Raw genomic sequence first — 16,627 nt, 5'->3', positions numbered from 1 at the left:
ACAGAATTAGATAGATGATTGGAGAATTAGTGATTTCCCTAAGGACACATGGCCAGTATATATTAGAGGCTCTAGCCTATACAACAAGTATATTTTATCTCTGCATTCATTCAGTGCAGTCTTTCTTTGTTCTGTTGTTCAGTCACGTCCGGCTCTTTGTTGACCCTGTGGCCATTCTGTCCTTGAGATTTTCTTGGCAAAGGTACTAGAATGGTTTGATATTACCTTCTGAAATGACTGAAGACAGAGGTTAAGGGACTTGCCCAGCATCACACAAGTTAGTACTGGTCTGAGGCCAACTTTGTCTTCCTGACTTTAGGTCCAGTTCTCTACCACTGAGCCACCAAGAAGCAGTCTAGCCACTGACAAGTTACCAAATATGAAATACCTACTATGTGCAAACTACTGTGTAGGTGTGGTAGATATGAAAAAGGAGAAAAAATGAAATCGTTTGTAAGGAATTTATATAACACTTGGGGGTGAGGGCATATGTAAATGTAAGCACTAGACAGAGAAGCAGATACAGGGTAATTTTTGGAAAAGAGAGCCAGATGTAGAGTCTACATCTCCTAATTTCCAATTTAAGCCTCTTTTTCTTATTATGCATGATGATTTCTAACATTTCCTTTTTTATAGCTCTCAGGGGATAGAGAAAGTAAATCATATATTAAATCTGAGTAGAGCTGGCCTACTTAGCACTTAAATACTCAACTAGAAGATCTATTAGAAATATCTTAGTATGTATTACAAAAACATAGAATAGTTAATATTGGGAAAATTTGTGATAACAAGAATATAATATATTATTTGTATTAAAATAATAATAACAATAATAAAAATCTACAGCACTTCGAAGATCTAATGCTGAGGTACCCCAGGGGAAGTTTGAAAGAATCTTTTTCTTAGCAAGATGGATATTTCATCTACTGTTTTCATATTCTGTTTCATGAAAGTCATGAAAACATTAATAAAGAATAGGAAGAAATCTAGGAAAGGGCTATAACAGATAAAAAATGAGTGCTCTGTCTTCCTTATAGAATAGAGTCACATAACATAAACTGATGAACATGCTATATTTTCAAACACGAATCTCCACATTGAGAAAATGCAAATTGGGGCCTTTATGGATTTGTATGCATAATATCAGATAGAATATTCTGAAGCAGTTAATTATCAAGTCACTTTTATATTAAGATGATATTTCTGTGGAGTGTCAGGATTTGGGCAGTTTAAATTCAATGATTAATGAGTAGTAGATACACTGGGAAGCTACTAGAAGTAAAAATTGATATCTATTTCAAGATATCATTGACATTCACTTCAGACTGAGTTCAACTCTTGCCTTCAAGAAAAATAATTCCATTATTCTTAAAATTAAAACAAACCAGTAAATGATAATGTTTCTATTCTGGCCCTCTCTCCTGACCTTTCTTTATACATTTTATTGATTACTTTTATGATGTTAAGACCTCTAGTTATGCTATCCTCCAGAGGCAATCCTTCCTTATAACAAAATAAAATAATTAAATAATTAATGAAAATAACAACAGAAAAAATCTGAGACAATTGGACAAGTCACTTAACCTGTCCCAATATTAGTTGTCTTATCTGTAAAATTATAAGGTTGGAATCCTTAGCCTTAAAGTTTCGTCTGGATCTATGTCTGCATCTGGAAATTCATAGACAATTTTACAAATGATAGAATCTGGAATTTCATAGGTTTGGGGAAACTCTCTTGTGAGGAAACACTCTGTTAAATGTATTTAAAAATTATTCTTCAAATTTTAGTCTTAGAGCACAACTACTTGATTAGTATCCACAAAGTGGACCAGAGAATCTGAAGAGATTGGGGGGGGGGGATCCTTGGAATTTGGAAGGGAAAAAAAATCTCTATTTCAATATATTTTATTTATTTGTAATTCTATTTATTTTATTATAAAAAGGGGTGCATAAGTTTCATCAGATAGCCAAATGGATCTTTGACACACACAAAATTAAATACCATTTTATTAGAGATACAATAGAGGACACTAAGTGGTTCAAGGGTTATGCTCAGGGTCATGTAAGAGATAGTACTTAAATTTAGATCTCTCTGAGCCTCTATTTATCTATCTCTGTATAAATGCTGATTCATTGTCAATATGCATTGGTTATTTAACAAGTAAGCCATATATTATGAGTTTTTGGAGGACAAGAACTTTGGTTTTTGGTTTTAACATCCCTAGAGCCTACAACAGTGTGCTGTACATGATGGGACATGATTATTTAATTCAAGAATTTCTTGTTAAGTATGTTACATATAAAATATTTCTTTTTGTGAAAGGAAGACTTTTGAGAAATGAGAATTCAGATCTGGACTTTGTGCTTTTCCAGTGACCTTCTGTATGCTCATTAATCTTAATATACTTTTTTCCCTTTAAAATGAAAGTAATCATTTCATCACAACAGATCACAGAATCTAAAAACAAGAAGGGGCTTAGAAAGGATATCTTTATGAAAGATCAAATAATTTGTAAATTTAGATGAGCTTTAATCATTGTTTTTTTCATGCATCACGAAATAAAATTAAATCAGTAGATTTATATTAAGTTCCAGTCAGTATCAGAATCACTCATAGTTGGCAACACTACCACCTTGATAGATCTCTGCCCTGGGACAATGGAGTCTTGCTTCCTGACTTAGTTATTTGTCATCAGGAAAGACTTAAACCCTTTCAGACTGATTTTTTTCTTAGAGATGAAACATCTTCGCAACTGCCTATGTCCCAGACATTGCTGTGGTTACAAATCTGAAACATTTTTAGCTCCCCCATAATGGGGGAGAAAATATGATTTTCCAGAACTCTTCTTGACATATTAATCATAACAAAGCAACCATCTTCATTATCAAGTTTCTTGAGGGAGCTTCTGACAGTACTACTTACTATAAAACTTGCATAAAGGTCAATAGGAAGATAATGTTGATTTGCTATATTATTTACTATATATATTGTACATAAAATTGTTTATTATCTATAATCCATCTGTCTGTCTGTCTCTCTCCATCTATAACTATATCTATCTACTATAATAAATTGCTGAAGCAATATTCATTAGACTATAATGAATTCCTTTAGATCCTTTGTTTTTGCCTTTTTTTTCTCAGTGCTTAACACAATGCCTGGCCCACAGAAGACATTTTTAAAAAGACAGACAGGTTAAGTGACTTATCTTGGTCACACAGAAAATGTGATTGGAACTCAGCTCTTCCTACTCCAGGCCCTGGTACTCTATCCACTAAGCCATCTAGCTGCCTCCCATAGTAGGCATTTAATAAATGTTGATAGAATAAATGAAAAGGTCATAATTTAAGTTAAAGGAATGGAATAAGCTTTACTAGGACTTAGTTGTCTATAGATAATTTTCCTTGCTTACAATCAATTGACTGATTTCTTGGTCATTCTTGGAGAATATATTTTTGGAGACACCTGATACTGCCTTTTGTGATGCCCTGCCTATTGCCTCTCCTCCCCATTCCTTCCCCCAATCACCCCCTGCTTGGGACCAAGCTTAGACCTTGACGATGATATGTGTCTTGAAGTCAACATAGTCAGTCTAACCTTTTTCTTTGCCTTGAAATTATTTGAGCTATGGATGTAGAGTTTAACTAGAACCTCATCCCTTTTTTGGGCTAGGTGGAGTTGATAACTGAAACTCAGTAAGTGTTGCAATCACTGGAAATTTAGACAAAAGAGAAAACTGAATCCTTGTCCTCAAAGAGCTCACAATCTAACTGAGGCAATGATATGCAAATAGCTCTATACAATATTCAGAGTAAATTGGAAGTAATCTCAGAGGGAAATTGTTAACATTAAGGGCAAATGGGAAAGTCTTATAGCAGAAAATGGGTTTTTAAAATTAATTTAATTAATTAATGTAGAATATTTTCTCATGGTTAAATTATTCACCTCCCCTCTTTCGGAGCCAATGAGAAATGCCATTGGGTTTTACAAGAAAATGGGATTTTAGCTGAAACTTTAGAGAAGCCATAGAGCAGAGAGGAAGAAAGAAAGCCTTTCAGCAATGGATAGCGGGATGGAATAACAAGCATTATTGTGGAAAATATGGAGAAGGAAGAGGAAAGAGGCCAGTGTCTCAATTACCTCATGTCAGGACTTCAAAGCTTTGGCTTTTTTGATGTTATTAACAAAGATATAGGCAGCAGTCTTGGTTTATGATGGGAGCCCTGTGCTACTTTAGACCACTTTTTGAAAGTATTGAGTATATACAATGCATTATTCTGTAAGGGGAACTGCTCATTCTAATGATAAAGATTTATTATTCTGGAAAATCAAAGCAGAATGTAGTGGGCTACTAGCACTGATTTGCCCTTAGTTTTTCCCAATGGATATGATATATTTAACTATCCAGTGAGAGATTTTTATCATAAAAATATGCTTTTGGTCTCAGTTTTTACTAGATTTTAACCATACAGTCTTTCTTTTTCTACTTTCTTTTGTTTCTATTTCCCCCACAATTTCCTTGACCATTCAATTTATTAACATATTAGTAAGCTCCTTGAAGGGAAGACACTGGCTTATCCTTTGCTTGTACTTCCCATGGTATCTAGATAGTCAACAAACGCATATTTAATTGATACCCCTCATGAAGGGATTTTAAAATAAAATGTACAGGTAGATTTTGTTTTAAAAAGGAGGGGGGCAGCTGGGTGCCTCAGTGGATTGAGAGCCAGGCCCAGAGACAGGAGTTCCTGGGTTCAAATCTGACCTCAGATACTTCCCAGCTGTGTGACCCTGGACAAGTCACTTAACCCCCATTGCTGGCCCTTACTACTCTTCTCCCTTGGAACCAAGACACAGTATTGATTCTAAGACAGAAGATAAAGGTTAAGAAAGGAAGAAACAAACAAAAAAAGAAAAAAGAAAGAGAGAAAGAGAAAAAAGAGCAACAGAGCTAAAGGAGCTCCCATAAGACTAAGACGAGAATATGGTCTACCTTATATATAATCAGCTATAAATGTTAAATCTATGTTATGTAATATAGAGATGGGCTTTGTTGGGAGTTGGAGTTGTCTGCTTCAAGTCCCTCTTCTAACAATATCCCGAGTGATTATGGACCAATTATATAGCTTGAAAATGTTCCACTCAAATCTCTAAGATAGTAAATTGCAGGTAACTTTCCTATCTTCCCTTGCAGAGGCAGTTTTTACATAGGGAATTTCCCACACCAATGAAGTCACAGAAATCATACCCTAAAATAACAAAGAATTCAGGGATCACCCATGTGCATGAACTTAAACTTCATTTTCTAGATTGAATCACTCTATATATAGAGGTATTCATACGTGTATGCACAAATATAAAACATACACTCCTAAATATATATATGCATGATTTACCACCTCACACTAATTTATGGAAGCAGATTGTTCATGTTTTAAAAGGAAACAAAAATTTTTAATTAAATTAAAATAATATCTGAAGAAAACTTTAGGAAAGAAACGAAATAGATGTTTTCAGACCCCTGAGATTATACCACTTGGGGAATAATTTTCAGCAATAGATTTTCTGGTGGCAAGATAAAAACAGAAACACGTTGGATTACTCAGCTTTTGTTTTTTTGAACATAAAAAGCATACACGTTCAAGAGATCAAGTTTCTTTCTTGTCTTGTTAGTAGATACTCTGAAACCTAAGCTTTTCAAGTTCCTCTTAAATTGTGGATTAAAAGAAATATTTCTTTTCATGACAAGAAATGATAGAATAAGTTACATATATATTTTAAAAGGTGTATTCCTCCCTAAAAATGTTCCTTCCCCTTTTCTAGCACCTTTAGTATTTTTAAAGCATTTCTATTAAAAATACATTTAATTTCAGATCCCTTTGAAGCATTCATCATTTTTTCTATAAGACATGAAATCAGAAGGATTGATCTTCACAAGAGGGACTACAGTCTGCTTGTTCCTGGATTAAGAAACACAATAGCCCTTGATTTTCATTTCAATCAGAGCTTGCTTTATTGGACAGATGTTGTGGAAGACAGAATTTACAGAGGCAAACTTTCAGAAAGTGGAGGTAAATACTTTTGATTTACTGTTTTAGTAACTTTATTGTACCAATGTATTATATCAGGAGATCATTTCTAATAGAGTGTTAGCCCCACACATAGATCATCTAAGAGCAATTGGCAAATGTTATTGGTTTCCATTCCCAGTTAAATGATCATTTATTTTTATATTATTTTAGGGAAAGTATCACTTCAGGTGGGACTAGGACCTGGAGTCTGGATGACCTGACTTCAAGTCCTGCTTCAGGCACTTACTAACTGGGGCATCCTTCACAAGTCACTTGATTTCTGTCTCTCTTAGTTTCCTAGGAATGATAAATGAAGAGAAGCATTTCAATATGAAGAACCAATGGGTATATGCAGGAAGCATAGGGTCCAGTAAGAAAAAAGGAATAGATTTTTTGTAGATGAGAAATGTAGATAATAATGGCATCTACCTGTCAGGGTTGTGAAGATAAAATGAGATAGAAACTATAGAGTGCTTTAAAAAGTTGAAGTAGTACTTAAATGTTAACTATTACATTATTTCATGCAATGACTATCTGTGCAAGAAAGGCAGAGGCACATATTTTAATGGGAAAAATACTGTCTTTCACACAATGGTTAAATTTTTTTTCAAATTATAATAATTGGCTTTATGTTTTCCTACAAATTATCAATTTAATAAAATAAAAACATGAAAGAAAACAAAACAATAAAAATAATAGTGTGAAGAAAATTCCATTCTTTTGCTTTCTCTTCCTTCTGTTTTTGCATAATTCCTTCATAGGAATGCCCAAATGGTAAGTATAAAATATTACTACCCAAGTAAAAATTACTTCCCCTCATAGGGTTTGAATAACCACCAAAGTGCATTATATTCCCATTCAAGCTGTTAGCTCTTTGAAAAGTCACTTCTGCAGTTTATGAAAATTAACCATGTCAAAACTTTATTATTCAGCACAATTGTGATCTGCTTATTTGGTGCCAGGAGAAAATAATTCAAATTGAGACAGTAAAAGAGATTATAGGATCAGTTATCAAACCTTCTCAAATACTTTGTAATATAATGATATTTGAATAGCATTATCTCATTTGGTTAAGGTGTTCAAAATTAAGATCTGAGGGAAATAGCAAAGTATTTGAAAATAACAGTATGGATTCAAAATACTATACTATATTAATAAAATTCTATAGTAGATAACATTTTTGTACTTTTGCTAGCTTGATCTATACATTGCTACTATTCACTCTGTAAATAGCAAGAAGGCTAATCAACATTTGATAGATTATTTAAAGAATATGATTTATAATCTCTTTGTTGATAATAAATATATTAATGACTTTTTTCCTGACATGTTTGATAATAATGTTGACTTCAGGTAGAGTTAAAATTCTGATTTAAAGGGGATTAATTAAGATTGTCTTTTTCTATTCCCTCTTTTCTTGTTTTTTTGAGACTTGTAAGTAAGCCAAATGATAATATTTTTAGAGGTAAATAACCATAGTTTGCAAGATTTTAGTAAAGATGCAGTTTTTATTTGATTTGATCAAAAAAGTTGCCCCCTTAGTTGAGAATTTCAATAATACTCTATTCTTTAAAATCTCAATTTATTGATAAATGATTATCCTCAATTCCCTGGACTTATGATCCTCTTTATTTGTAATTTTTATGTTGGGAACAAATTCAGATAATGTTGTGGCATATTGTAGGTTATAGGGGACAATCTACTCTGAGTACACTCATGCTACAGAGGGAATGGCCCATTTCCTAGACTCTAACACATTTTGATATAGTCCAATAAAAACCAGCAGTCTCTTAACTTCTCAAACATTAGGAGCAGACCAAGGACTGTTATTGTGGAGGTGGGAAAGGATTCTCAAGGTAATGGTACACTTCAGTGGCTTCCTATGGAAACAATAACAAAAAAGAAGAGCAGTTTCACTACATATTGAAGGCAGTCAAGTTGAGAGTGAATGACAGACCAGAGTTTCTTTTAACAATTGCTTTAAAAAATAGGAATTCCATGCCAAGAGACAAGAAAGTGGAAAATAGAGTTGGTTAACCCACTATCTTTCCTAAAGTAAATAAAACCAGGGCACATTATTTTGTCAGAAAAGAAAAAAGAATCCAGTATATGAATAGTCACCATTTGACAGAAGTGTTTTGTAGGTACTGAAGCAACTATAACTGTGAGTTGGGTTATAGATTGTCTATTTTTTACTCAGGAATATGTTAGACTGTTTGTCCTATTAAACTGGCCATAGTTCAGTAAGACATTTTCTTTTCTCTTCTTTTCTCTTCTTTTCCTTCCTTCCTTCCTTCCTTTCTTCCTCCCTCCCTCCCTCCTTACTTCCTTCCCTCCCTCCCTCTCTTCCTTCCTTCCTTCCTTCCTTCCTTCCTTCCTTCCTTCCTTCCTTCCTTCCTTCCTTCCTTCCTTCCTTCCTTCCTTCCTTCCTTCCTTCCTTCCTTTTCTTTCTTTTTTTTTCTTTTCTTTCTTTTTTGTCTTTGGTTCAAGTCATATCTAAACTTCCCTTTTTCCTTCTTCCCTTTTTTTTATTTTTAGGTGTAGGAGCAATTGAAGTGGTGGTAGAGCATGGCCTGGCTACCCCAGAAGGCTTAACAGTAGACTGGATTGCAGGAAACATCTACTGGATAGATAGCAATTTGGACCAAATTGAAGTTGCCAAATTGGATGGCACCCTCAGAACAACACTGATAGCAGGTGCTATGGAGCATCCCAGAGCTATTGCTTTGGACCCAAGATATGGGTAACGAAATTTTCCTTTTCTCATGATGCTTTCCCCCCTTGATTTGTAATAAGAATTTTCCACATATATTTTCTGAAGTTATAAGATCCAAATTGTCACCCTCCCTGTCTCCCTTCCTTATACCTTCCCAGAAATGGTAATCAATTTCATCTGGGGTGTACATGTCTTAACATGAAAAACATAGTTCTACATTGTTTATTTGTATAAAAGAATACTTATATAAAACCAATCCCCTACACCCCCCCTGCAAAACCCCACAAATAAGTTAAAGTGAAAAATAATATCCTTTGATCTGCATTTCAACTCCACAATTCTTTCTCTCTTGAGGTGGATAGCATTCTTCATCCTAAATCCTCCAGATTTGACCTGGATTTTTGCATTACTGAGAGTAGCCAAACCTTTCACTTTTGATAATCATACAGTATTCTTATTACTTTTTATATGCCTGGTTCTGATTATTTCATTCTGTATCAGTTCGTGTAAGTCTTACCAGCTTTTTCTGATATCATCCTGTTCATCAACAGCATACTAGTATTCTATCACCATCTAAGACCATAATTTCTTCAGTCATTCACCAATTGAAGGACATCCCCTCAATTTCTAGTTCTTTGCCACCACAAAAATATTGCTGTAATTTTTTTTTTAATAAAAGGAGGTCCTTTCTTATTTTTAATCTCTTTAGGATACAGAACTAGTAGAGGTATTACTGGATGAAGGATCTAGTTTTATAGCCCTTTGGGCATAGTTCCAAATTGCTTTCCAGAATGGTTGGATCAGATCACACAACTCAACCAACAATGCATTTGTGTCCCAATTTTGCCAGTCCCCTCCAACAATTATCAATTTCCTTTACTATCATATTGGCTAATCTTATAGGCATGAGGTGGTACCTCAGAGTTGTTTTAATTTACATTTATCAAATCAAGAGTGATTTGGAACATTTTTTCACATGATCATTGATAGCTTTTATTTCTTCATCTTAAAACTGCTTTTTTTCATTTTCTTTGACCATTTATGAATTGGGGAATGACTTGTATTATTATTAATTTGACTTAGTTCTCTGTATATTTGAAAAATGAGACCTTTGTTAGAGAAAATTATGATAACTTTTTTTACAGTTTGTTTTATTTTCCCTTCTAATCTTGGTTACAATGGTTTTGTTTATACAAAAAGTTTTTAAATTTAATATAGTTAAAAGTATGCACAAACTATTCATTTTACATATTGTAATGTTCTATGACTCTTGTTTGGTTATACATTTTTCCCTTCTCCATAGATCTGATAGGTAAACTATATATGCTATATTCCCCAATTTATTTATGGTATCAGCCTTTATGTCTTAATCATATACCCATTTTGGTCTATACTTGGTGTCTGCCATACTGTTTTACAATTTTCCCAGCAGTTTTTGTCAAATAATGAGTTCTTACACCCAAATGGCTAAGATCATTTACCCTTGTTTATTATGTATTTATTCTATTTCATTGATCTACCATTGTATTTCTTATCCAGTACCAGATTGCTTTGATGATTATTGCTATATAGTATAGTTTGATATCTGCTAGTCCACCTTTTTTCACATTTTTTCCATTGGTTCTCTTAATATTCTTGGCTTTTTTGATGTTCTGATGAATTAAAATGTTTTTTTGAGTTATATAAATTATTTTCGGTAGTTTGGTGTGACACTGAATAAATAAATTAACTAAGGTAGAATTGTTGCTTTTTATTATATTAGGACTATTTAAAAGCAATTAATATTTTTTCAGTTTTTTACATCTGACTTTATGTGAAAAGTGTTTTGCTATTGTGTTCATAAAATTTCTGTGTTTGTCGTGTCAAGTAGATTCTCAAGTATTTTATACTGTCTACAGTTATTTTAAATGGAATTTCTCTTTCTTACTCTTGCTGTTAGACTTTGTTGGTAATATATATTGACTTATTTGGGATTATTTTGTATCCTATATTAGTTATGACTTTTAGATCTGTTATTTACTATCTCTATGACCATGGAAAAGTCATTTCATCTCTGTTGTTCTCAACTTCCTTATCTGAAGAATGAGGAGATTGTACCACATGATATTTTAATTGCTTACTTCCAAACCTCAGATCCAATGAATTAAGGCATTTCACTTAAAGAAATTCCACCTTAAAGTAATGCGTTCCAGGACATTTTATAGAAATTAGAAGTTAATTAAGTTATGTAATTTTTTAAAATATGAAACAGTTTGAAATACATAACCATGATTTTTCAGGAAGCTTTCTAGAAGCCAAAAAAAAAAGTGTCTCTGGATTTGAGGAGGCAATGTCTACTGTAGAGAGCTAAGAGGTTGACATCTACTGTTCATTTTTCCAGGAAACATTGTGTCCCAAAGAGGCTAACCTCTAAATCATCACAAAGGAAGCAATACCTTTTTAATGTAGAAAAAAAGGTGGAGATAAACCAAAGAAATTGTCTCTTCAGTTTTATCTCACTATCTCCCCAACTTTTTTTTTTAAGAGAGGGGTGATCTCTAGCTTGTGTGTGTGTTTCAGAGTCTACAAAGTGAGAGCATTTGAATAGCGGAAACAGAAGCTCAGATTAAGTAAAAAAAATACATAAAGACAATAAAATGAGACAGGTCATGACTAAAATGAGATCATTTTCTCTTGTCAGCTTTCTTTCTCCTATTCTTTCATCTTTAGTTGAGCTATATGATACAAAAGTAGATAAAGAAATATTTTCTCCTTGCCCTTCAGGCACAAGGTAGTGTAGAGAATAGTAGTTGGCAAGAGACACCTCTCTCCATTGAAGAACAGTTTAGAAGAAAGAGGGTATGCCATAATAAACCCTGGAGTTTCTTTTACTGTCAAAAAGTGAATTATTACAAAGCTTCCCACGTTTTTGATTAACTGATGTTATTATGTCCCCATGCATGCAAACCAAACTGCTGTGTTAGCAGTCTTTTTTATTTGATTATTTACTTATTTTAAGCATTTATTTTAAAAACGAATTCTGAATTTTCTTTCTTTATCTTGCCCCTATCTTACCCATTGCAAAGGCAAGCATTATGTCAATAATACATGTGAAATAATGCACATGTCCATAACTACTCTCTTTCAAAAAAAGCCAGAAAAATAAAAGAAGTTAAAAAACTATGCTTCATTCTGTATACAGAGTTCATTAGTTCTCTCTCAGGAAGTAGATAAGATTTTTGATCATGAGTACATTGAGATTTGTCTTGAATCATTGCACTGAGAAGAAAAGTTAACTCATTCAATGTTGATTATTTTACAATATTGCTATTAGTGTGTATGATGTTTTGATTCTGTCCACTTGACTTTGCATCAGTTCACATAAGTCTTCTCAGGTTTTCCTGAAATTATCCTGCCCATCATTTCTTACAATATAATAGTATTCCATCTTAAGCATATATCATAACTAATTCAACCATTTCCCAATTGGTGGGCATTCCTTCAATTTCTAGTTCTTTTCCTCCACCAAAAGAGCTACTATAAGTATTTTTATGTTTATAGGTCTTTTTGTTGTTGTTTTTGTTTTCTTTGATATCTTTGAGATACAGATCTTGTAGGGTGCTACTGGATGTAATAGGTTGCATATAATTTTGTAGCTCTTTGGGCATATTTCCAAATTAGCCTCTAGAGTGGTTGAATCAGTTCATAACTAGCAACAGAGCTTTAGTTTCCAAATCTTTTCACATTCCCTTCAGCATTTGTAATTTTTCTGTTGTTATGTTAGTCAATCTGATAGGTGTGGTGGTCCCTCAGAATTCCTTTTATTTGCATTTCTCTAATCAATAATGATTTTGAATATTTTTAAGATAGGTATAGATAGTTTAATTTCTTCATCTGAAAATTGTGTTCATATCTATTTTGGACCAATTATCAATTGGGGAATGATTTACACTTTTATAAATTTGATCGGTTCTCCACATATTTGAGAACCAAAATTTTTATTAAAGAAATTTGCTATAATTTTTCCCCAATTTCTTGCTTTCCTTCTAATTGTAGCTGAATTGACTTTATTTATACAAAAATCTTAATTTAATGTAATTAAAATTATCTATTTTCTTTCCCATTATCTCCTCTATCTCAAATTGAGTCTTAAATTCTTACTTTGTCCAAAGATCTAACAGACACAACTTTCCATGCTCCTCTAATTTGCTTATATTTCCTTTTATGTCTAAAATATGCACTCACTTTGAACTTAACATCATGGTATACAGTGTGTGATTATGGTCTCTGGCTAGTTTTACTCAAACTGCTTTTCAGTTTTTCCAGAAATTTTGTCAAATTGTGAGTTCTTATCCCAACAGCTTGGATCTTTGGATTTATCAAATATACTAGATTGTTATTATTTAATACTATGTTGTTTTTCAGGCATTTCATTATATATATTTATGATATTATTTGTTTTTTTCTTGGCAGATGATAGAGTAATTTGACATTTCTTCCTCCTGTTCATTTTACAGATGAGGAAATTGAGACATACAAGGTTAAGTGCATTGCCCTGTGTCACATAGTTAGTGTCTGGGACCAGATTTGAACTCAGGGAAATGAGCCTTCCTAACTCCAGGCCTGTCACTCTGTCTACTCTACCACCTAACTGCCCCAGTACTGCATATTGCATACCTTATCTATTCCACTGATCTACCACTCAATTTCTTAGCCAATAATAAATTGTTTTGTTTATTACCAACCTGCATCAATTTGAAATCTGATTTTACTATTCTATTTTTCTTCACATGTTCCCCATTGATTCTGTTCATATTCTTGAGTTTTTATTCTTCCAGATTAATTTTATTATAACTCTAAAAATAATTTGGGGGACTTTTGATTAGTTTGATACTAAATAAATAAATTTATTTGGGTGGAATAATTATTTTTTATTATCTTAGGTTAGCCGACCCAAGAGCAATTAGTATTTCTTCAATTGTTTAGGCTTGACATTGTGTAAAAATTGTTTTGTCATATTTATATAGTTTCTTGTTTTTGTTTTGTTTTGTTTTGGCAGTTAGACATGCAAGTATTTTATGTTGTCTGCAGTTGTTTTTTTTTTGTTTGTTTGTTTTTTTAAACCCTTACCTTCTGACTTGGAGTCAATACTGTGTACTGGCTCCAAGGCAAAAGAGTGATAAGGGCTAGACAATGGGGGTCAAGTGACTTGCTCGGGGTCACACAGCTGGGAAGTGTCTGAGTCCAGATTTGAATCAAGGAGGTCCCTTCTCTAGGCCTGACTCTCAATCCACTGAGCTACCCAGCTGCCCCCTGTAGTTATTTTTAGTGGAATTTCTCTTTATTCCTTCTTGATGAACTTTGTTGGTAATATATAGAAATTCTTTTTTAAAAAAAAGTTATATCCTACTACATAATTGTTTCAAATAGGTATTTTAGTTGATCTTTGAGGATTCTCCAAATATACTATCATTTTGTCTAGAAAGAATAATAGTAATATTTCCACATTGCATATTCTAATTCCTTTTTTTCCCCGCTAATCTTATTTCTACCATAGCTAGCATTTTTATTATAATATTGGAAAAAGTGATGATAATGAGCATACTTATTTAAAGCTAATCTTACTGGGAAACTTCTTGCTTATCTCCATTAAAGATAATCCATGCTAATTATTATTTACCATTTAAAGGAAAGCTCCATTTATTATTATCCTTCCTTTCTAGTATTTTTTAACAAGATTTAGTGTTGTATTATATTAAAAGTTTTTTCTGTATCTATTGAGGCAATCATTTTTTTTTGTTTTGGTTATTGATATGGTAACTTATATTGACAGTTTTCCTAATATTGAGCCAGGCTTATATTCCTAGTATAAATCTCACCTGGTTATAGTGAACGGTCTTCATGATTACTGGATATATATATATATATATATATATGTATATATATATATATTCTTGAAAGTATTTTACTTAAAATTTTGCATCAATATCCATTAGAGAAATTAATCACTAGATTCCTTTCATTGTTTTTTCTCTTCCTGATTTAGTTATCAGTGACATATTTGAGTCATAAAAGGAATTTGACTGGAATCCTTTGCCTTTTTTCCCAAATATTTTGTATAGTATAAGAATTTTTTGTTTGTTTGATTTTTTTTAATTGGGGAAAATTCACTTATAAATCTATCTGGTGGAGTAGTTTTTGTTTTTTTTTCTCCTTAGGGTGATCATTTGTAACTTGTTCATTTTGTTTCTCCAAGATAAATTTATTTAAATATACTCTTTCCTCTTCTGTTAATATGAGCTATTTTTATTTTCATAAATATTCATCCATTTCATTTGGATTATCAGATTTGTTGGCATATAATTGCATAAAATAACTGCTAATAATTGCTTTATTTTCATCTTCATTTGTGGTCACTTCATCTTTTCCATTTTTGATACTGTTTATTCAGTTTTCATTTTTTAAATTAAAATTAACCAATGATTTATCTTTTTAAATTTTTTCATAATCCCAACTCCTATTTTTATTTATTTGTTCATTTTTGTGGACTTTCAATTTTATTCTCTCTTTGATTTTCAGGATTTCTATTTTGTATTTAATTGAGGTTTTTAGTGAGTACTCTCCCAAGTTTCAGGTTTTTAAGCTACTGTTTTCTGAGCTATTTATGGAGATATGAAAGTTTTCATTGCTTCCAAGACACTTTGATCCAAGTGTGAGGATAAAGGGATAATGAGAATTGCAAAAGTTGCCTCTAAAAGGGAGAGAGGAGAATTTAGCCACAAACCCTGGGAAAAGATTTTAGAAGGAGAAGGCATTGCAAAGGAGGGTTTTGGGAATTAGCTGAGATTTACTTTCATTAAACAACTGTCCTGTCTCTGAACTGGAAGGGAATACATCTGCTCCATCAGCTCCTGGAACTTGACTAGTTTCATGGAGACACTGGGAGGGTTTGGGGCTTGAAAGATATCTACGAGGAGATTTGGGTTTCCCTGCAGTGCTGTGGACAATTTAGCTGTGGACAATTTGGCTAAGGTAAACCAAAAGGTTTAACATCTGGGACTTTAGGGTTTTTACCTTAGAAGCCAACTCCAGGCTTGGGAAGGGACTCAATCCATTTGTGAGTCCATTCTCACTAACCCCTTATAGACAACTAAGGTTAGTTGATTAAAAATCTAGAATTTCTAGAATAGATAATCAGTCAGAGCTATTTAATGAGATATATGTTTTCATTGTTTCCAAGACAGTTTGATCCAAGTGTAAGGATAAAGGGAAATGGAAAAGTTGTCTCTAAAAGGGAGAGGGGAGAATTTAGCCACAAACCTTAGGAAAAGATTTTTGGGTTTAGAAAGATCAGGGAGCTCATCAGAAAGGCTTAAGAAGATCAGAAGGGCTTCCTCATGAGAGGAGAATAGGAAATGGGTGGAGATGGAGCTTTGCAGAGACAGGGACCCTTTGGATCTTACCTATCAGCTCTCTAATCTTAATAAGCAAAATAAACTTGTGTTTTCATATAGTCTCAAGGGGTTTGTGCTACACTGGCCCTGGAAAACCCCTAGGTGGGTATTTCATCACCAATCCATCTGGGTCTTTCCCTACCAATCTATCTCCTTTTGGAAATACATTTCTTTTTCACAAGGAAAGTTGTGTTAACTGATCTATCAGCCCATGCTCTATTCTATCTCCAGAAAGGGGCCTTGCTTTCCTGTAGCCATAAGTATTACCACTTCTCTTGTTCCTGGAACCTTGACTACATCTCTTACAGGCAAAAGTACTAGTGATCTTTTCTGACTTAGAAATGAGACCAGGGTCCCTGCTCCTTTGTAAGCCATCACAAATATTTTCTACTCTCTGAAACTATGA

At 33.1% G+C, this 16,627-nt stretch overlaps 1 protein-coding gene across 7 annotated transcripts in view; it reads left to right on the top strand.

Annotated features, from left to right (window-relative positions):
- The window catches only part of LRP1B (LDL receptor related protein 1B), a 2,480,145-nt gene that overhangs the window by 1,599,036 nt on the left and 864,482 nt on the right, over positions 1 to 16,627 (top strand). For all 7 annotated transcript variants that reach the window (XM_007494117.3, XM_056797188.1, XM_056797186.1 and 4 more), the window contains 2 exons: positions 5,875 to 6,072; positions 8,611 to 8,815. In XM_007494117.3, the coding sequence (XP_007494179.2) occupies positions 5,875 to 6,072; positions 8,611 to 8,815 (403 nt within the window). The remainder of the gene's footprint in view (positions 1 to 5,874; positions 6,073 to 8,610; positions 8,816 to 16,627) is intronic.

The sequence above is a fragment of the Monodelphis domestica genome, chromosome 4 (genome assembly GCF_027887165.1).
Source record: "Monodelphis domestica isolate mMonDom1 chromosome 4, mMonDom1.pri, whole genome shotgun sequence".
Classification (NCBI taxonomy): Eukaryota; Metazoa; Chordata; class Mammalia; order Didelphimorphia; family Didelphidae; genus Monodelphis; species Monodelphis domestica.
This window is presented reverse-complemented; position numbering and strand designations above follow the sequence as displayed.